We start from the raw sequence: 21,578 nt of genomic DNA on the forward strand, positions 1-21,578 counted from the left end.
ACACAAAACAGCTTGGAAAAGGAGTTCTGTTTTCCCTTACTGAATAAATGCAGTGTTTAAGAGAATGATGGACTGTACCTTACCTTTTCTCCATAGCCTCTATCTTTGGTCATCATTTCCCTGAGCGTCTGTAATACCTTAATACACAGTTTCTCCTCATTCTCCTCCAGCAGCTGCTTTGTGTGCTTAATTAACCTGAAAAAAAGCCATCAATCAGGTTAGTGCAACTACTCTAAAAATGAGGTGAGATATATGTGCTTATCTTAACTGGTTTATGCTGCAAACATAAGGTTTATCATCATCCTGTTACACAACCAGTTTGGAGTGTTTTCTCTAGAGCAACACTTGACAGCTACCAGGGAAAGCTGTGGAGGAACCTGGGCAGGAAAAGAGCCAAAAAATCCCTCTGGCTGCAGGCAGCAAGGAATCAGTGGGATCCAGGACCTCCAGAACAACCCAGTTAACAGGAAGAAATCTATTCCACTTGGTTAAAAAACAGACTGAGAGCTCTGGAGGCTGCAATCCCAAATCCATCCCACTCAGCACTTGGGATTAACTCAGTGCCCAGCTTCCACAGCCTCTGTTCAGAGCCCACTCCTCCAGGAGGTGACAGGAGAAGCAGGATCTGCTCTGAATTGCCCTGTAAATGACCTTGCCATCCTCCCCTTTCCTTCCCTCTAGCTGTGCTGATGCCCATGACAACAACTGACCCTGATGTATTCACCCAGCACCTCACAAACATTCCTGGGGTGAAGGCAGGTATCAGTAACTGGACCAGCTCCAAATTTAACTCATTTCTACAACTGCTCATGATATTTGCATCCTGCAGCAAACAGATATTTTTAAGCATTAACTGGGAGAACACATCAACCAGTCCTTCCCCATTCCCACAGGCAGTTTTTCTCTTCTCCAAGAAGAAATTGCCTTGACCATATCACAAAATACTGATTTTTACAGGTATTTCAGAGAATATCAAGTATTTACCAAGCTGGGCAAGAGGGCCTTATTCCACAAGGAATGGGAATATTGGAAAAAAAAAAGCCAAAAAAGCCAGACTTTTGAGACAACTTACTTGCAAATGAAACCTCCACTTTCACATTTCCTCCTGGCATCTGTGTTCTCTGGGAAGAGCAGCTCAGGCCTGTGGAGCACATCCACCAGCACTGAGAGCTCTGCCTGGACCAGAGGGCGCAGGCGATCCTCCAAGGCTGACACTATGTCCTAGGAAACAACCACAGCCAGCTTGAAACAAACATTGACACACATTTATGGGTGAATTAATTTTACTAACGATTTTACTAAGGTCTGTCCTGTGTGGATAAATTAAAACATCTCAGGGTTTGGTCAGGAGAGATTTTCAGTGATGCTGTGGCCCTGCAGGAGGTAGGGGAGCTGAGCACTCACCTGTAACCTCTCGATGATGTTCCTGTAGTCCCTGGAGGCAGCCAGCACCGAGTCCCTGCGGGCGGCGTTCCTGGCGCTCATCCTCCAGTTCATGGCAGTTTTCTGCACCAGGTTGTGGGATTTCAGGAACAGGTTGTTCACCTGACTGTCCAAGTCCACAGGAATTGCAATAGCTCGGCTTTTGGCTGCAACAGGCAAAAATCAGTGGGGACTGAGAGCCTGAGCCCATGAACCAACACAAAACCAGGACAAAGGTCTGTGCGATTCCTTCCTTCTACAAACTCTCCTTCCCAGGCTAAGAGGAAACAGCCTCAAGATGCACCAGGGAAGGTTTAGATTAGACATTAGGAAACTAGGACAACTGAAATTTTATTTTCACAGAAAGGGTTGCAAAGCATTAGAAAGGGCTGCCCAGGGAGGTGGTCAAAAAATATCTGTACGTGGCACTTGAGTTCATGTTTTACTGGGGACCACAGTGGTGGTGCTGGGCTGGCACCCGGACCTCACAACCTTTTGGAAGGGATCTTTTCCAACCTTAACCATTCCATGGCTCTTTGGGTGCATTTTAAACAGGGCAGTTCTCAATCTCTGTGCAGGATTGTTTAGAGGCTTCCACACCTCAGAGCTGTTACTGTTGTTTCAAGTGTGGGAGTAGGAATCTGTCCCTAAACACACACCCCCAAAAACTCGTTCTGGAACACGTGGACACACAGCAGCAGAACCTGACCTCATACCCAGTACAAGCTGCTCTTGTGGACAATGGCAAATTTATGGGCACTCCCAGATGCACCAGGGGAGGGTCAGGCTGGACATCAGGAGGAATTCCTTCATGGAAAGAGTGGTCAGGCTTTGGAACTGCCCAGGGAGGTTTGGATCCCCATCTCTGGGTTGTCCAAGGAATTCCTGGACGTGGAACAAGGTGGGGATGGGGCACAGCTGGGACTCGATGATCCTGGAGGGCTTTTCCATCCTCAGTGACTGCATGAAAACATCTCCCTGCTGCAGGGACTTTTGAGGTTAGACAGAGAAAGCACTTCAGGTGACAGTGCCAACACCCACTGATGACCTACCAGCATAAGGCTGGACCAGGAGTTAGCCCAGGTGGCACCTGCAGGACAGGAACAGCACTGTCCCTGGGCCAGGATGGCACACCAGCAGCAAGCCCTGCTGGCCACGTCCCAGCAGGCAGCTCTGCTCACCCCCAGTCCTTACCTACATCAGAGAGCACCCGGATGCAGCTCTCCACAGAGGCCTTCTGGCTGGGCAGGAGCCAGGTGCAGTGGTACACCCTGAACACGCCCTGCAGCAGCTGCACGAACACGGGCTGCCGTGTCTGCAAAGCAAGCACAGCACGGTCACAGCCTCGCCCTGAGCTGGGCTCAGCTCAGCCCAGCTCAGCTGGCACTCTCCAGGCCCTCCTAACTGCTCTGCACCACTCGTTGGGCAACTCCTGTGGCAGCAGGGTATCTAGCACGGGATCGGCAACTGGATGGGAAGGGTGGGAACCAAGGCTGGAAGGGAAACATGAAACAGGAGCTTCTGCAGCAGAAAGCCCTGGTAATTGAGGCCTGACTAAGCAAAGGAAATGAGCAGTCACCTTCATCTGTTTTATCAGAGCTATCAGCAACCCTGGCACACAGATTCCTCTTTTAGTGTTGACCAGCAGCTGACTCAAGAGGCCACAGGTAAATGGGACTTGGCTGTGTGACAGCACAGCTCCAGAGTTGGAAACTCCTCATTCCAAGCATTATTAGCTGGTATCCAATTGACAAAGAAACCAGCTGTGTGTCATGTGGAACACAGGCAGTGGTTAGTGGCAAACGCTGCAGCTGCTATGGATCAGCCAAAATCAAGGTGTGGTTTTCACCCCCGAATTTCACAAGGTGATCTTCCACTACAGACAGGTGAGCTGCTCCAACACACCCCAGCCCACGAGCTCTGCTCTTTCACCTTTGCAGCTGCCCAACAACAGTGACCAAAACTCCATTTGGTTTTGTACAGTGATTACTTAGTAGAAAACATTTTACCTGTAGAGAAAAGAGCATTTTAAATATTTCCATCTGAGAGGGAATACCCTGTGCCCACTAGCTATGGAATGCTTCTATCAGCTAAAGGAACTACACCACAGTGCAAACACCACAGGACTGAGGAGCCAGGGAAAAAAATACCTCATTTATTCTGGCCAACAGTAAAGCCTGTTTGCAAAAAAAAAGCGGAGTTAGAGTAAAAAGCCAAATCTATTAGCTAATTAAATCTATTTGATGAATTAAATCCAACACCATTACACAATGTACAAGAGGAGAACCAAAATTCAAGCCCCCAAAATTGCTAAGAGGCAAATATCCATTATCCTTTCTGGAAATAAGCCACACACCAAAAACCATGGCAAACAGCAGCATTCACCCAGGGCCCTGGAAATAACCTGCATGTTTGGATTTAAACCACCCACATATTCCTTTCAGTTCAAGACTTTTTGGCCTTAAAAAGCCTTTAAGACGTCTCATTTGCTTAAATAAGGTCAATAAATCAAATAGGAAATTTACTCCATGTCCCTCATGTCTCCAACTGCATTTGGGAAGGGAAACCTGGGGCAGCAGCAGCCTTGGGAGGCAAATAGGCTGAACAGTGTTTGTTAAAGAGAAGCTGTGGGCAGCTGTCCTGTGCCAGGAGATTTGTGTTCTCCTCATTTTCTATGATTTGAACCACATGATGGATGGACAAGGTGTTCCCTGAACCAGCAAGGCTGACTCAGGGCAGGAAGAATTTCAGCCAAACAAGCCCTGACATGAAGGAGCAGGAGGCAAGAGAAGGCTGGAAGGGATGAGAAGGTGCAGCAGGAAGGGCAGGGAGGGACTGAACCCAGAGCAGAGTGGCCACATCCCTTGGCTACAGAGATCAGCTCACCTGCAGCACCTCAGGGGGAGGAAATCCCACCTGGAGCAGGGATGGACACCTGGCAGGTGGGACAACAGACTGTGCTCCTGAGAGGGAGAATCTCTGGGTATAGACAAGAGTATTGACAGGCAGGAAAAGGGAGAGAAACTGCTTTTAACTTGGAGATGTAGAGGAAAGATGAATCTAGGACAAGGCAGATCTATCAACTGAGATGGGAAAAGAGGTGAACCAAGTGACTTCATCCTGCTAGACAGAGGGGGAGATTGAGAAACTAAAGAAAAACTGCTGATATAACATTAACAGATGGCTAAAATAGCATGGCAAGATGTGTATTCAAATTCTGCATCTCAGAGATGACAAGTGAGAGCAGGGCAGCTCAGGTACATGCACAGAGGGAAGGGCAGAGCCCGGGGACAAGGCCACAGTCTCCATTTCTCACTTCTTTGATGGGCAACAGCAACTGAAGCCACCTGAGAGGGTAAAGCAGCTGCTGCACTGCTCAGACTCAGCTGAGGGCACAGACCTGGCAGGGGCAGGACTGGATGAGCCTTGAGACCTGGAGATTGCACTGCAAACATCTGCCTTTGGCACTACCAGGTTGCATCAAGTTTCAACAACTGCCCCTCTCAACCTCCTGCCAGAGCTGCCAGACACCTGACCACTCCACCCACACCCTCCCAGAAAGTTATTTATGGATTAAAAAAACCAACATTGTTATCTCTGTGCAAATAGAAATATTAGGGCAACATCCTGACACTGCTGCTCTGCTGTACAAATCTCTGCCTTCTGCCCTTCACAAGTGTGCCAAGCTCCTCCTTCACATCTCCCCAACTTTTGAACTAGGCAAAAATCTACTCAGTGAGATACAGCAAGAGCTTCTGGATTTTTGTTCTGAATCCTTTTTTGTTTTTCAAAGGGAAATTAGGATTTTTTGTAAAATATGCTGTCCTAAATCACCCACCCTTGCTCCCTCTGTGATATCTATGGCAAGGAGTTGGATGAGATGTGCTTTAAGGTCCCTTCCAACATTTCCAAACCATTCTGGGATTCAATGACACACAACAAATCTCTACCAAAGACCTTGGAGGTAGCACAGAGTTGAATGCACTGATGAATTAATGTGACACTTGAGCTTTTCTAGAAGAACATTTGTAGTGTGACCTAACGTATTTTTCCCCCATCTGGCCACCAAGCACAGTGACATATTTGCTCCCCAATTACACCACCACTGCTGCCCTGTGTTTCTTTAGCACTGGTAAATGGCACTGAAGTGGAATGGACACGGGAGCCTTGGCAGGGCTCTCCCTGTGTGTGTCTGAGTGTTTCCCCACCTGCAGGGTGGTGCTCTGGTCAGAGAAGGGGGAGCTGAAGAAGGTGGTGACGATGCTCATGACGATCTCGGTCACGTACTTCTCCAGGATGGAGTCTGCGTGCTTCCTGTCACTGGTGTTGTTGCAGGCCTGCAGCACAAACCAGAGCAGCTCAGCAAGGCAGCTGAGACTGGAATTGCCCCGTTTCACATTGTCCTGGTCCCAGCAGTTCAGTGACACCACTGGGGCTCTGCATTTCCAGCCCACGCCAGAGCAAAGCCAGAGCTGCTCCTGGTTTGACAGAGCAGGGCTGGGGGGAGGGAAAAAAAAAAACCACAGTGCCTTGGAGGGAAGCAAGAGCAGGATGGGGAGGACTGAGGTGTAATGCTTTCGTATGGGGAAATACTTGGAATCCCAGGCAAAAAGCCATATGGCCAAATAAACACCAAGCCTGGAAAACAAGCTGTCCTGACCTGCCAAAAAACGCTGAGTGCTGCTCAGGAAGGAGCTCAGCAATCCTGGCCAGAATAAGCAGGCCAGGTGGCAGGACAGAAAAGGCACTGGACAAAGGAGCAGGGTGTGGAGCTTCACTGAGCTTTGGTTTGGGCTTGGATTTTTTTTTCTTTTAAAAAGGAAAATATGAATGTGTTCCATGGAATATGACTAATGAAATCCACAGGCACAAGGAGAAGGAGGCACATATTTGCAGGAACAGAGTATTCAGGGTACTTATTGCCTTGATGCACTGGGATGTCTTATCCTGACTGCTCTGGATTAAAGAGGTTTTTAAGCTTTGTGAATTCAGTTCCTTGGTGCAGATACATTACCCGACAGATGTCAACCAGGAAGTTCTCAAACAGCTTCCACATGTGATTACTGGTGTAAATCTCTTTCATTTCTACTTCTGTGTCCACATAGCAGTGATTCAAGAAGTTGATGTATGCTATTTTGACCTAAAAGTAGAGAAAATACTTCATAAAGAAATAAAAACCTGAATGGTGGCATGAATGAATATAACGGCACATTAAAACTGCTACATAGATCATTTGGAATTCTACTTCTTCCTTTTACTTAAACACTGGTGAAATTTAATGCCATGAATAGCAAGACACCATCCAATAAAAAACCACCAGGATTACTGCAGACAAAACGTCAGCATAATAATAATTTCCAGTTCTGCAGAACCATCTGTTCAAGGTTAGCAGCACATCCATAAACCTCTCTGCCTCAAGAACCCTATAAAACAACCAAGTACAGCATCACATTCCCACTTTCAGGGTAAGGAGGAAGTATAAAAGGATTTAAGTTGACTATCCAGGTTGGCTGGGGGTGTCAACAGCAGCAGCAGGGAAGGATTTTAGGTTCCCAGCTCGCTGCCCACCTGTACCCACCCCCTTGCCAGGCCAGACTCAGCAGTGTCAACCCTCTCTCACCAAACCCAGCACATTTCAAACACAAACTGCCCAGCTCTCCTGTCAGCCCTCACCTCGGGTATGCAATCCTCGTGGGTCACCACCCTGACAATGTCATCCAGAGGGAGGAGGGAGTTGCATTTGATTTCTGTGTAGACGTTTTTGCCCTCTGTGCACACGGCCAGCAGCTCCACCAGGTGGATGTGGTACATCAGGGGGCTGTTCTCATCCATGCGGTCCCTCTCCGACCTCATCATCTGCACCAGGGTCTGGAAGGAGGCTCTGTCATTGTAGAACACCAGCACATCTTCCCCTGCATTCACCAGCTGCATGAGGGGCAAGGAAAACATTCCATCAGCACAGCAAAGCCTGGGATCCCCCCAGAACCCCCTTCATCAGGGCTGTCCCCACTGCACGTCCCCAGGGACACAGGGCTCCAGGGCACATTTCCCATTTAAATGCCCACTTCTGGAGCACTGAAGAAATCCAAAGCCAGTCCAGCTGCCTGCTTAGCCAGAAGCTGTGCCAAGAAGTTTGTGACTTTCCATTGTGCCTTTCCATTTCCCGTCTGTCACCCCGGGTGACTCCAAGGCAGCTGTGGCCAGCTCTGTGCTGCTGGAGAGCTGCCCAGGGCACAGGGGATGGGAGGACTGCAGGGCTCACTCCTTCCACCCTTCCCAACACACACCAGCCCTTTTCCAAGGCCAGGGAGTGACACCTTAAATCACACGCTGAAGATTTCCATCAGCTTCACATTTGACACCTGGCTGGCCACGATTTCAGAGCAGCTCCGACCTCCTGGAGCTCCAGGAAGGGAAGGAGATGGAGCAAACTGAGCCCTGCTCCAGGCTGGCCACTGCAGAACACACAGCTGGAGGGATCCAGGGCTGTCCTCCCACAGGGTTTGGGAAAACCAGCAGGATAAAATGTAGAGGAAAACCCCCAGGGCAGCTGCTGACCCCGGGGAATCTCCATGCTGAGCATCTCACACTCAACTAAGTGTTGAGAAGCTCATGGAGTTGGTTTTGATATGAAAATATGAAAGATTTTTGATCCACCTATCAGGATTGATGCTGAAAAGCCAGATATGACAAATCTGATCCTGGGGCTCCCCCTGCTGAGGAGGCCAAAACATTCCATCAGATGTGCAGATCTGCCAAACAGATCCCATCCAGTATCCCACTTAAAGGCATTCATTCACCCTTCTCTTACCTCTCCCTTTTATCCTGATGCCCCAGTTTCCAGTTCCCCACACACCTAAAGCCAATCCTCATGTCTCCCCCTTCAGCCTTTGAACAGATGATTAAGTACATCTTGCTAAGAGTATCTGCAAGGGCTTGGACAGACAGCACAAAGGGGATGGCTTCCAATTGAGAGTGGGTTCAGACAGCAGGAAAAATATGGGTGGTGAGGACCTGGCACAGTTTCCCAGAGCAGCTGAGGCTGCCCCTGGATCCCTGAAGTTCCCAAGGCCAGGTTGGATCGGGCTTAGAGCACCCTGGGATAGTGGAAGGTGATTCCATGGTGGTTCTACGATCTCATAAAAAATTCCCATCAAAACGCTATCGTGGTGAAATTCTCCTTCTGTTGCAGTGATCTTGAAATTAAACTACTTTTCTCCAAGCCAATTTTCCTAGGCAAAGGCACACTTGCTTCATAATCCCACCTACATGCTGCCGTGTAGAGGCCTGGGAAGTAACTCCTGCCATTAATAGCCAACCCCTTGTTACACCTGTGAGTCAAGAGAACTCAGAGAGCTTTTGGTCACAAAAAGCCTGAGCTGCCTGGGAGCTGCAATGCTCTTTTTGCACGGTGAGAGCTGTCAGCTTCTTGGCAGTCCCCGAAGCGAGAGGATCAATTTGTCATGTTCACCAACTGCTATGTGCAAACTTCTGTTCAGACCCTGCAAATCTCTGCAGCTCTCACCTCAGCCATTACCATATCTTGGCATTTCTTAATGAATTTCCCCTCTGCCTTGACGATGGTCTGCAGGAACTTGATGTACTGAACGTTCCTGCCGTGAGTCTCGATGCAGTGGACGAAGTGCTGAACCACGCGCTCGTTGATCTCGCTGCAGAGCTGGAAGTTGTTCATGAAAATGTGCTGCATTGTCACTGCTTCCAGGATCTGATGGAGGGGATGAAAGGGAGCAAAAAAAAAAAAAAAAAAAAATCAGAAAATCAACAACCCACCACATCCCCGCTGAGGTTAGGGTAAAGCCAGCACTGCTGCAGGCGCAGGGCTGAAGGGAACTCTGCTCAGGAGCTCAGCTTTCAACACCACTGCTCCTATCTCAGCCTATTTTTCACTCCACTTCAGCCTCTTGAACTTTCTACACCGAAACTGCCCTAAACAAACATCTTGCCAACTTTTGAGACTTTAGAATGGAAACAAAATGTGACCTCTTCAACCAATCTTGCAACAGAACAGCCCCAGAAGTATCACCAAGGACAATCCAGTCCCTTCTCTTGCTAGAACAAAATAATAAATCACAGTCTGAGGTTATTCTTACCCCTGGGTTAAGGAACAGGTTTATGTGCTTGTGCAGCAAAGCCTGGTTCTGTTGGTTCCCAGCACAGAAGTTCTGCAGGAACTCGTGTGCAAGCTTCATTATCTCCTGCATCCTCGTGTCTTCAGCCTGGGATTGCATGACAAAGAAAAGGGGGTTAAAAAGAATCCAAAGGTTCACCTTGAGGTGAGCACAAGATGAGCCACAGCTCCAGCAAGGGAACTGTCACGTCTCTCACACCCCGAAGGAAAACAAACCTCCACCCAGTTCACAGACATTTGGGATGAGCTGGGCCAGCTCCACGCTTCCAGAGAGCGTCAAAAATCAAGCCCATAATAGAAATTACAGTAGTTCATTCTCTAAAAGTGCCTATTCCACAGCCAGGCCTGCCAGCAACGTGCTTTAGTCACTTCTGCACTGCTGAACATCCCAGCCCCTTGGCCAAACCACACATCATCACCTCGGGGCTGCCCAGGAGAGCTGCCACGTTCCACTGCAGCCACGGTCGGGGAGCTCGGGGCAAAGCAGAGATGGAAAGTTGCTATTGCACCAGCTCAGCCCCATTTATCTTTACTGGAACCTCCACACTCCTTGCAGCCTTCCAAGCACCACTGAGGAACCAGGGCCCTTCCTCTGATGTCAGCGTGGATTCCCAGCCCACTGATGGCAGAAGCCGCGCTTTGGAAAAATTACTGCCTGTGTTTATTTGTAAGGAATTTCATATATTTCCAAGGGTGAAACCCCTTTCCACACTGCCTGTCCAATGCACATTCACATGAAGGGGACAGAAAGGTGTTGAAGGGTGTTTTTGCTGCCGATTTCTTAGCAAAATATGATGCAAGAAACCGCGAGAATTAACATTAATCACAGCTCCTGTGCAGAATTACTGGTTCTCAGAAACTTGATGAGTTTGGAACAAAGGACAGCAGAGTGACCAGGAAAAATGTACTGATAAATACCTGTCACCTGTGATTAATGAGCAGCCAATGTGAGGACCTTGGGGTGTGCTGTGTCAGCACAGCCTGGTTCTCTGCAGGCTCACAGGCACAACCCAGGCCCAGCGGGCTCCAACCTGCACATCTGGCAAGTGTTAGCCCTGACATGGCTAACTGGGAGCAGCACACCTCACCTGGAGAGCCAGTGGGTATTTATTCACCTCTAAGGGGGAGTTCAGCACTCTACAGCTGGGGGAGGGTCTGTATCTGCTGCTCATAAAACCCCTGGGGGACCAGGCACCCTCCCTTCCCTCCCTGCTCCCGGGATGATGCTCACACAGCAGCCTCACAATGAGGGGCTTGCTCCCATCAACACAGCTTAACCTCAAGGCAACACCTGCCTCACACGAAAAGCTCAGAGTTGAGCCTTAATTCTGAAGTATGATGCATGGTGTTTCTTCAGGCAATAGTACATATGTGTATATTCAATAAATAAAATAAACAGAGTTTGTCTGAGCTCGTTATTTCTGAGCACGGGTATTTTATAGACTATGGGGCTACACAAACCAGCTTCTGTGCATCCAGTCTACAGGGAGGAGGCTCAGGAAGATTCAGAGAAGGTATGAAAAGGCTGTCAGCACCACACAAAGCCCCACCTTCTCGTAAGGGATCTGCAGCAGCTCCAGCACCACGGCGTGAGCTCCCATGTTCCTCAGGAGTCGCTGCTGCTGCTTTCTGCTCTTCCTCACCGAGGCCCCTTCCTGCACGCAGAGCTTGCTGAGCCGCAGCAGGATCTGCAGGAGACACTGGCCTTAGAGCCCCAACTCTGGCTTTTCTTCCAGAGAACGCCAGGTCCCAGAGAGCACCAACAGGGACCAACTCATCTGCACGGAGCAGGGCGGCTCCAGGCAGCCCCTCGTGGCCCAGGCTCCATCCGTGGCATCTGACTAGGGCTGCTGGACTCCTTGATCCTTGTGGGTCCCTTCCACCTCAGGACACTCTACAGTTCTGAGATTCTATGCTCCTGCACAACTCAGCCATGTCGAGTGAACCCAATACCACAGACACACCTTCAGCTCACACCACACCAGCACCACAGCACGTTCTTGAGCTGGTATTTTCTACATTAAATTTCAACAGCACAGTGGCTTTGAGTGCAAGGTACTCAGGACAGGGCAAATTAAATGGCTTCTCCCCTTGCTTACTGCCTTTGCAGTCCTTAACAATAAAAATATTGTGTTACCATTGAAACAGCAGCGAACGTCGCTTCTCACTAATCCATTCTTAAGGAAAGAATACACACGTCGTGCTTATTCTATCCTGGCTTCTCATTCAAGTTGGGATTTGTTATTACTCAGCAAATAGTTTCCACAATGGCAGAGTGACTCAGACTTTCCTGGGTGCCTCCCTCTGACTGCAGCTCTCCAGAGCTCTGTTACTCATTTACACTTCCAGTGAACTATCAAGAAGCAAAGTTTTACCTCTTTTACTACCCGGTAGTTGTAGCTGCTAGTACTTTCAGGCTTTTGAGACTTGCTGTGACCTTCCTGAGGATAAAATCAGACAATTTATTAGTAGCTTATACTACTGTCTACATGAAGGCTAAAATTACCGTTCTAGGATAGAGCCCGTTCTCCTCCTGGGAAGGACTGTCATCCTCCAGCTCTCTGACAGCCTCAGAGAAACACACACAATTATCCTGTCAAGTCACATTGACCTCTAGGACACAAAATAAGGTGAGGGAGGGATGATTTCAGAAGCAGCAACCTCCTGTCCTTTGCCTGTCGCATTCTGTCTCTAATCAAGTCTCCCCTCAGAAAAAAACCCCTTCCTCTCTCTCCCTCTCTATTGTTATTAAACTGTCACTGCACAAATACCAAGAGATTCCTCACAGCAAAGTGTACAAGAAAAGCAACAAGTGGATTACTTGCTTTTACTTCCAACAATAAATGTTCCTAAACCGGGGACTGCTTCTTGGATCCCCTCATCCAATCTCTCCTATTTGATTGCAAATTACATGGAAGCAAAAGATGTTCAAAGAGTTCTAAGCCAGATGAGTACAGTGGGGAAATCTTGTGTTATCAGGTAGACATAAAGCACAGTTGTCTGCTGTCATTTAATGACTCCAAATGCATCACCTGAGCAGCTCACAGCTCTGCCCTTACCTTACTGGAGGTACTTTGGACTGCACAAATCCCGTGCCATCGTTCAGTGCTGAAAGGACCCAGCTGGGGAGCCAGAGCAAACCCAAACCAGCCCTGTTAGAGCCTAAAGGTGACACCTCAGTGGCTGCTACTGGGCATCACCTGGCTCAAGTTCCCCTCTCACTCCTGCCTCAAGCTGAAAGCAGTAGAGAGAACCTCACCTAGGCAGTGTGCTGGGAAGATGGGCCTTGTCACAGTTCTGAAAGCAGCTACACCCGCCCAAATACCCACCCAAATTCCCACAAACACGACCTAATTACCTCTTTCTTCTTGTGCTCGTTTTCACCTGGCACACTGTCCATGGCCTCATCAGGACCTTGGCCTTTGTACACCCAGAGCTCAGATTTCTCCACTATTGACCTTAGCTGGTCCAAATCTTGTTTGATCTGCTTGTAGTTGTCAACATCTTGGCTGGTAACGAGCAGTTGAACCTTACAGGGAGGCAAAGCCATTAATTGCACAAAAAGGGCTGGGTTCAGCTGCCATAAATACATCCAGATGAGGAACAACTCTCTCCAAACACACAGGTACCTGCTTGAAAGCCTGAAGGACTTCTTGTCTCTGGCTGAAGTGCCTGAAGAGCAGCTGCAGTGCACCAGACACCAGGGGAGGGTAATCATGCATTGTTAAATGCAGCAGCACCCGGAGGAAAGTCCTGCCCCCGTGATCATCCAAATCCAGAGGGGTGTTCTCCTCACTGGAAACACAGCAGGAGTTAAGCAGCACATTAGACTGAGGGTCCCAGCAGGTTCTAAGCCCTCTTAGCAGTGGCAGAAAACCTTTTTTTTCTTACTCTTAATTAAGGGGGGCAATTGTACTGAGATTTTATTGCAGCATCGAGCTGAGATGCACTAATCCTGCACCTTGGCTTTCACCCACACCACAGAGCCCTGCCCTGATGATGCTTCTGGCTGAAGAACCCCTGCTCCTTATTTCTGGTTTTTGATCCAAATGGACCCCGCTCTGAGCTGCACCAAAGCCATTTTAGGGAAATGAAGCCTGGGGAGCTGTGGCAGCCATTGTCCCAGTCCCCACTCCTTGGGAGCCCCCCAGCCTGGGGACTCCCCCTCGATTAGCACCTGTGAAGAGATACTTTCCTCCCACCAAAGATGCCCTCAGCTTGTTCTTCAATGTGTTCAAAGTCCAGGGCTCCTGAAAACATAAACCACACAAATACATGAGGTCAGAGTGGCAGCAGAGATGTTTCTCCAGCTTAAAAACATTTCAAATGGCAAGTGGAGACCTGAAACAATCACACATTAGCATCCTGAAGATTCCAGAGTCTTCCCTAAGCCACACCACCTCATTCCTTGCCAAAAAACCCACCTGGTACATTAGCTGGCATTTCTTGGCTACTGCTTCCAGTGGGGGATTCAGACATCTGGGCATTGCTTTCATCAAATTCATGTTTAAATATACAAAGCAGGCAGGAGATCCTGTAGTCCAACCGCACGTTCAGAATAAACTGATGATACAGAAGGAGGAAAAACGTTGAAATTATCTGTGCATTTCTAACTCACACACAAAGCAGAGCTACCAACGTGCAACATCAACTGAGCAGAGATGTGGTTTTATCCTGGAAAAGTTACCCAGGGTGGTGAGGGCCTGGCACAGGGTGTCCAGAGAAGCTGTGGGTGCCCCTGGATCCATGGAAGTGTCCCAGGCCAGCCTGGACAGAGCTTGGAGCAGCCTGGGGTAGTGGAAGGTGTCCCTGCCATGGCAGAGAGTGGAACTGGATGAACTTCAAGGTCCTTTTCAACCCAAACCATTCTGGGATTCCATCTTTCTAAGATATGCAAATATTGCCTTAAAAACCCTCAGAATTCAGTAATATTTTCCAGAGATTTCAACGAGCACGCTACACACACAATAAATACTGATGAGTAAAACACTTTTGGCAGAGTTTTGGTGCCTCATTCCTGTGTGATGCTGGCATCCTCCCCCTGTCCCCCAGGAAAGGAAAGCAGCATTTCCATCTCCATCCCCAACACGTGCTGCAATTCTCCCGGGGTGCTGGGACACAGGGGCAGCACAGGAGCTGCCAGGAGCCAGCCTGTGCCATACAAGTCACCACTTCAGCTGGGCTGCACCAGCTGGTGCCAGAGAAACCTCCAGCCTAGCAGAGAGCATCTTCTCCATGGTCTTCCTCTCGAGGAAGGAGCTCCAAAGCCAAGAAAACTCCGAGTTCTTGGAGCCTTCAGGGAAAATGTTCAATGCCAGTTTGAAGAGCCCCTGGTAACAGGGAACCCTGGCACACTGAAATATTCCCCTGCACATGCCAGGCCACGAGAGAAGCTCTGGCTCCAGCCAAAATTAGCAATGGTGCAAGGATGGAATGGAGCCTCCCCTGTGCTGCATCTGCTGCTGAGGGAAGGGCAGAGCCTCCCGTGGGGCATGGGGAAGGAACACCACGGCTCTCCTGCTGCTCTCCTGCCTTCACCCACCGGGCTCTGGCAGCATTCTGACCCCCAGGACCTCACTGATGGAGCTACTGAGCACAAAAAGGACTCCTACATGCATTTCAGCACAGCAATTCTGAGTCAATAATGAAAAAACGTGTGTGTCCCAAAGACAAGGGTGAGCAAGCGAGAAAAGCAGAGATGGAAGGGAGAGAGGCTGGCTGTGCATGCTGCAAATACATGCCAGGCTGATGGCTCTGCCAAGGGGAGTCTGGAGATCTCCCCATTCCTCAGGGCACTTCAGATGGCCCTGCAGACTCAGAGAAATTGGGAAGACAATAGGGTGGAAAAGAACAGCTCTGCCTCAAGTCAGATACTCACAAATCATTGCTAAATACACAAATATCTACTGCAAACTCTCTTGTAACAAATTATTTCAGTAATGGCACAATATGGTCACAAGCAAGTTGAGAGCCCTGTGCCTGACAAGGTCACCCTTGCAAGACTTGCCCAGCTGGAGAGTCAGAAACACACCAAGAGGCAGCAGGACACAATTAATGCACGAGAAGCTGCAGCAATGTGGTACCTGCAGTATCTCGATGATCTTGAGCTTGGTGTCCATGACCAGGATGTCCTCCTTCTCTGGCTCACTCTGCTTGACATTCCCCTCGGGGGCAGCTGCCAGAGGAGTCATGGGCAGGAACCCCCCACCCCTGAGCACCACCTGGGTCATCAGCTCCCCCACGCCGTGGATTGACCTCATCACATTGCTCCCTTCAGACAGGAAAGAGCGAGGGTTAGCGTGGTTAATGGGACTGCACGAACAGGGCAAGGACCAGCCACATCCTACAAAGAGAAATTGTCTCAACATTACACATCCACACCCTGGGGACAGGGGAAGCCAACAGAAGCACTGCAGTACTTGGAGAAGCCCCCTGCCCTCTCCCATCACAGGCACCACTCAGCTTTACAGCCAAGCCACGGACAGAAAGGAGATTTCCAAGCACAGCATTGCTGGCCAGGGAGGGAGGGGATTGTCCTGCTCTGCTCTGCACTGGGGCAGCCTCACCTCCAGTCCTGGAGGCAGTTTTGGGGGCCAAAATGCAAGATCTAAAGATGCTAGAGAGCACTCAAAGAGATGGGGAAGGGAGTAGAGGAGAAGTGATATGAGGAGCAGCTGAGATCACCTGGTGTGTTCAGATGGGGCAGAGCACCCTGAGGTCAGACCTCACCGGGGGCTGCAGCTCCCAGCTCTGCTCTGGGACAGGGACAGCACCCAGCGAGTGGCTGGAGCTGGGACAGGCTGGATTTTAGGGAAAGGTTCTTCCCCCAGAGGGTGCTGGGCACTGCCCAAACTCCCCAGGGAATGGGCACAGCCCCGAGGCTGCCACAGCTCCAGGGATGCCCAGGGTGCGATTTTGGGGTGTCTGTGCAGGGAAGGAGCTGGGCTGGATGATCCTGGTGGGTCCTTTCCAGCTCAGGATGTTGTGTTTGATCATTGCACCCCACAGTGCCGTTCTGAGATGAACCAGAGCCACCCAGGAACTCGCTGTCCTACTCTCCAGCCTTACCTTTACTTTCCTCGCCTTTTGCCATCTTGGTAATAGGGAAGATGGTAGTGATGTGCACACAGTCTAATATAGCAAGGAGGATTTTGGTTAGTCTGAGGAGGTCACAGAAGTTGTAGAAACCAAAATATATCAGATTTCTGGCTAAGTTAACAACCTACCAAAATAACAATAAAAAGCCTGATTAATACTAAACATTTTGCTATCACAGTCAAGTTGTCTTAACACAGTGACAAGATCAAGAACCTGGCTGAGGGTCATATTTGATAATATCTGGGAATTCTGCAAGATTCTCTGGTTCTACATCACATCAGAAAGTTTTCTACTTGCCTACAAATACTGCAGTGCTTGCAGTTAATGTCTGAATCTGCAACTGAGATTCTAGAGCTACAAAATCAGATTATTTGTCTCATTATAAAACAGGGTAAGACTAGAGGTAAGGTACAGATAATTTTTATCATTGTCTTACAAAAAAAGGTATTGCAGCCATAAAGCTGAGCTTTGTACCTTCCAAGTTATAAAATTTCCCCACAAGTCCACCCCCTAAAGATCCACATAAAAATATCACATACAGGGCAAATATTTAATGTAGCCCCATTATCAGAAGTAGATTACATCAACTGTTATTTTTTACAGAATAGCACAGCTTTTCCTAAATTAACGATTGTTTGCTGCACAGATTTGCCACATTTTATTTGCAGAGACTATTTTAACAGGTCAGTAAGTCACAGGACACTTTTTCCTCTTGGTGAACATGACTATAAGCCCTGGAGACTCTCTGTGCATGCAGACAGTGTTTAATTTTTGAGATATTTATTCCAGTAAAGCCTGGCTTTGCAATAACACTGAGAGCACGGAGAGTAAACAAGGCTGCTGCAAACCTCAGACATAAACTCACATTCATTAATTGTATTTCAAGAACCATCACTGCAAACTCACAAATTTCAGTGGGGTTACTTGCACAAAGAGAAGGGAGCCAACTGAGGCACAGCACTCACTAATTACACTCATTATTTACTAAACTACCTGGTGCTGAAAAAATAACCAACATTCCACAAAACAAAAAAAAAAAAAGAATAGGATAAAATCAGAACTGGATAACTACCTCAAAAGTGAGCTTATTTTTCTCTTTATCAGAGAAAGGGAACCTCTGACACACCACATCTCTTAAATATTCCTCTACAAATTCCATTGTTTGTGCAAATCTCTCCTTAATTTCATCTTTGGAAGTTCCACTGCTATCATAGCTGAAGAGGGGAAAAAAAGAATAAAACATAAAAGAAAACAAAACAAAACTTAGCATGCAAACACACAGGGCTCTTTTCCCCCCAGTACAATTTTTCATTGGTTTGTCAAAACCTAAGAAAAGCTAAAGGCTGGTAAATAATTTATCCAAACGAGGGAGACAGGACACTGACACCAGAATTTCCTGGCTTTTGTTGGATTATCCCATATGCTCATTAGGTACTATTTTAAAATATCTGAGGAAATCAAAAGAAAGATAATTTTGTCCCAAAAAAAAAAAAAACCCAGAAAAGGCAACCCTCATTATTTGAGTGGAAACAATGACAAATGATGTGCAGCACTGAGCAGAACGGGTGGCCAAGACAGGCTGAGTGGGGATGGCATTTTTCCTCCAAATAAATCCAATATATATGCAAAGCAGGTATTAATTTTTAATCTAAATTCTAGGGTTTTTTTTCTCAGTATGTGCAGAGTGACTTTGAGAAGGACAATCCCAGCACCTCCCACAATAGACTTTTGCTTCCTGTTTGATCACTTGTCACTGGTGAGCTTCTGCCAGAGCTAAAGCCATTCGGTTTTATATCTCAGCTTTTACATTTGATTTCTTATCTCCTGCATCTCTCAGCAGAGAAAATCAGGCTGGCAAGGAGGGAAATACAAGAAACCACCAAATACCAGTATTGACATCGACAAGACTTAAATTCCTAACATGTAACACCAATTTTAGGTGTTCATTTTCTTCAACTGAAAAAAATGAGCTCAAAACGAACAGCTGAGTACTATAAATTTGGAATTATTAATTACAGAGTTAATACAAGTGGTCAAGGAGCCATGTGCCTGCTCCAGCTGTGGTTCTGTGTAGGTTTTTGAGCTTTGTGCCAGAGGATTTCCACTGGAAGCTCAGGAATGTGTCCTTGTTTGAGCATCCACTCCCCCACTGTTTCTGCTGCTGGTGGTGAGCTCCCATAAGGACAAACGAGAGGGGACCACACCCAGAGGAAACGGCCTCAAACTGGGGAGGTTCAGAGAGATTTTAGTGAAAATGTCTTTAGTGTAACAGTGGTGAAGCCCTGGAGCAGGGGGCCCAGGGCAGTGGTGGAAACTCCATCCCTGAATGTTCCAAAGATGTGTGGATGTGGCACTTGGGGACGTGGCTCAGTGGAGAATGCTGGACTTGGGCTTTTCCAAGCTTAATAATTCTGAGGTTCTCCTCCAACCAAATGAAGCAGGAGAAGAGATGAACCCTCTCTCCCCAGCCCAGGTCACATCACCCAGACACAGGGAGCTTATTCACAGAACCAGAACTACTGGGCTGGAAGAGACCTTCAGGATCACCAAGCCCAACCCATCCCAACACCTCAACTAAACCATGGCACCCAGTGCCACATCCAGTCTTTTTTTTTTTTTAAACATCAACTAAACCATGGCAGTGAGTGCCACATCCAGTGTTTTAACACACCCAGGGATGGTGACTCCACCACCTCCTCGGGCAGACCATTCCAGTAGTGCATCACCCTTTCTGTAAAAACCTTGTCCCTAACATCCAACCTATTTTTCTTTGGTACTTAAGGCTGTGCCCTCTCGTTCTGTCAGTGCTGCCTGAAGAAAGACACCGACCCCCAGTTAATTCTCAGCAACACGAGGTGGGGTGTTGGATTTTTGTACAAACAACCTCAGGGCTGCTGTGTGAGGATTGTTCCAACCCCCCAGCAGAGGCAGGGCTGCACTCACTCGTCGATGGCGATCTCAGAGGGGATCTCAGACCAGAGCCGGGCGTATTTGACAGGGGTCACCTGTTGGGAAGGATGAGAATTTAACAGAGGAGTTTTGCAGATATACAGAAGGTTCTATAGGAATGAAAGCAGGTTTTGATATAGAAGAAAAGAGTTGCTGAGCCAGTCTGAGTAACTAAAAAGCAAAGAGCAAAGTGAGTTGGAAGAGAGCAAAGGATAAATCCACCTCAAACAAAAGATGTTTTTACCAAACAAAAGGATTTTCACAGGCAAACAAGAGAGCCAATGTTGCAAGCAAAGAAAAGATCTCACAAATTTCCAGTGTAGAACAAGTCCCAAACTCATCACCCAGTGAAAATACACACGTTTAACCTATGAGACATTTGAGACATTTTAACTGTTGGGAAGGATGAATTAGGGAAACCTTATAAATACGAGTGCCTAGCAAAAGACTTTGAGAATATGGAAAATATAGGTGAAATAGAAATGATAGCAATTTTTGACTGTGTGGCTGAAAGCAACTGAATGCCTGAAGGCCCCTTTGTTTAGATAATGTTAGATTGCTGCCAATACCAAAAAAACAAACAGACATCCTCCCTAGGCATGGCAGGAAGGGTCCCAGGTAAAATTTAGAGATAAGAAAAGCAGTAAAACATGGTAATGTAGTGATTCCTATAGGTTGCATGCAAACGTTAAAGAATTTGTATCTTGTATTAGATTGGTTAGTGGAAATTAGAATATTCAATATAGAAGAAGATTTAATGGATTGTAAAGGGGAAAATCTCTCTCTTATGCTCTTGTTCTCTTTGTTTTTACTTTCTTAAGCTTCTTCTCTTACTCTCACTCTATCCCTCTCTCTGCCCTGTTCTGAGCTGTGGCTGCAGTTCCCAGCAGGGCCCTATGAAATAAACTGCAAACTTTAAGACCAGAATAAAGAGAGAGGCTGAGTTTGTCCCGACCATCCCAAAGCAGCAACTCCGACATTTAACTTCTCATTCCTATTTCTCTACAGCTTCAGCTCCAGAGCAGCTCCAGGGCGATGTGTGCCCGGAAAGCTCCGAAACTCCAGATGGCTGAGATGCAGCAGAGTGTCACAATGCACAGAGGCTGCTGGCAGCCCCCTGCAGTCACCTGCTCCTGGGGGTCCCTGTCCACGTGCATGTGCAGCATGAGGCGGCAGAAGGAGGCTCGCAGCTCGTAGGGCAGGTTCTCATCGGCCATGCAGCGCAGGATCAGGTCCACGTCCAGCTGCCCCGAGATCTCGTTGATGGCCAGGTACTGGCGGTCCAGGCACATGCGGGCAAAGAGGTTCAGCTGGTACCTGCAGGGAGGGGGAAAAAAACAAAATAAGGAGGATGTTAAATGGTTTAGTTGATGGGGGATTGAAGCTTGTGGTTGGATTTTCTGTGCGCTGTAAACTATATATAAATATATATATATAATGTACTTTATATGACAGATATTGTCATAGAATAACATATATATACTAATAGAATAATATATTATAATATAACAATACATAATAATATATAATAACAAGATCTCATTGATGGCCAAGTACTGGCAGTCCAGGCACATGCGGGCAAAGAGGTTCAGCTGGTACCTGCAGGGAGGGGGAAAAAAACAAAATAAGGAGGATGTTAAATGGTTTAGTTGATGGGGGATTGAAGCTTGTGGTTGGATTTTTTGTGTGCTGTAAAGTATAGATAAATATATATAATGTACTTTATACTACATATATTGTAATAGAATAACATATATCATAATATATATCACAATAGAATAATATATTGTAATAGAATAATATATATCATAATAGAATAATGTATATCATAATATGATAATATATATCATAATAGAAAAATATATTATAATAGAATAACATATATTATAATATAATAATATATACTGTAATAAAATAATAATAGTATATAATATATTATAATATATTATTATATGATAAT

At 47.3% G+C, this 21,578-nt stretch overlaps 1 protein-coding gene across 5 annotated transcripts in view; it reads right to left on the minus strand.

The window, feature by feature from the left end:
* ITPR1 (inositol 1,4,5-trisphosphate receptor type 1) overlaps positions 1–21,578 on the minus strand; it is a 160,342-nt gene that overhangs the window by 73,206 nt on the left and 65,558 nt on the right. For 4 of the 5 annotated variants that reach the window (XM_088171227.1, XM_088171225.1, XM_088171224.1 and 1 more), the window contains 20 exons: positions 20,746–20,935; positions 19,613–19,674; positions 17,742–17,883; positions 16,640–16,793; positions 15,655–15,842; positions 13,996–14,134; positions 13,767–13,821; positions 13,201–13,366; positions 12,930–13,100; positions 11,947–12,012; positions 11,122–11,259; positions 9,534–9,659; positions 8,948–9,148; positions 7,096–7,347; positions 6,437–6,562; positions 5,631–5,759; positions 2,617–2,737; positions 1,405–1,589; positions 1,073–1,221; positions 84–195 (listed from right to left, as the gene is read on the minus strand). In XM_088171227.1, coding sequence (XP_088027353.1) covers positions 84–195; positions 1,073–1,221; positions 1,405–1,589; positions 2,617–2,737; positions 5,631–5,759; positions 6,437–6,562; positions 7,096–7,347; positions 8,948–9,148; positions 9,534–9,659; positions 11,122–11,259; positions 11,947–12,012; positions 12,930–13,100; positions 13,201–13,366; positions 13,767–13,821; positions 13,996–14,134; positions 15,655–15,842; positions 16,640–16,793; positions 17,742–17,883; positions 19,613–19,674; positions 20,746–20,935 — 2,872 coding nt within the window. The remainder of the gene's footprint in view (positions 1–83; positions 196–1,072; positions 1,222–1,404; positions 1,590–2,616; positions 2,738–5,630; positions 5,760–6,436; positions 6,563–7,095; positions 7,348–8,947; positions 9,149–9,533; positions 9,660–11,121; positions 11,260–11,946; positions 12,013–12,929; positions 13,101–13,200; positions 13,367–13,766; positions 13,822–13,995; positions 14,135–15,654; positions 15,843–16,639; positions 16,794–17,741; positions 17,884–19,612; positions 19,675–20,745; positions 20,936–21,578) is intronic. The other variant, XM_088171226.1, reaches the window with a different exon arrangement.

Source organism: Sturnus vulgaris, chromosome 11 (genome assembly GCF_052056855.1).
Source record: "Sturnus vulgaris isolate bStuVul1 chromosome 11, bStuVul1.hap1, whole genome shotgun sequence".
Lineage (NCBI taxonomy): Eukaryota > Metazoa > Chordata > Aves > Passeriformes > Sturnidae > Sturnus > Sturnus vulgaris.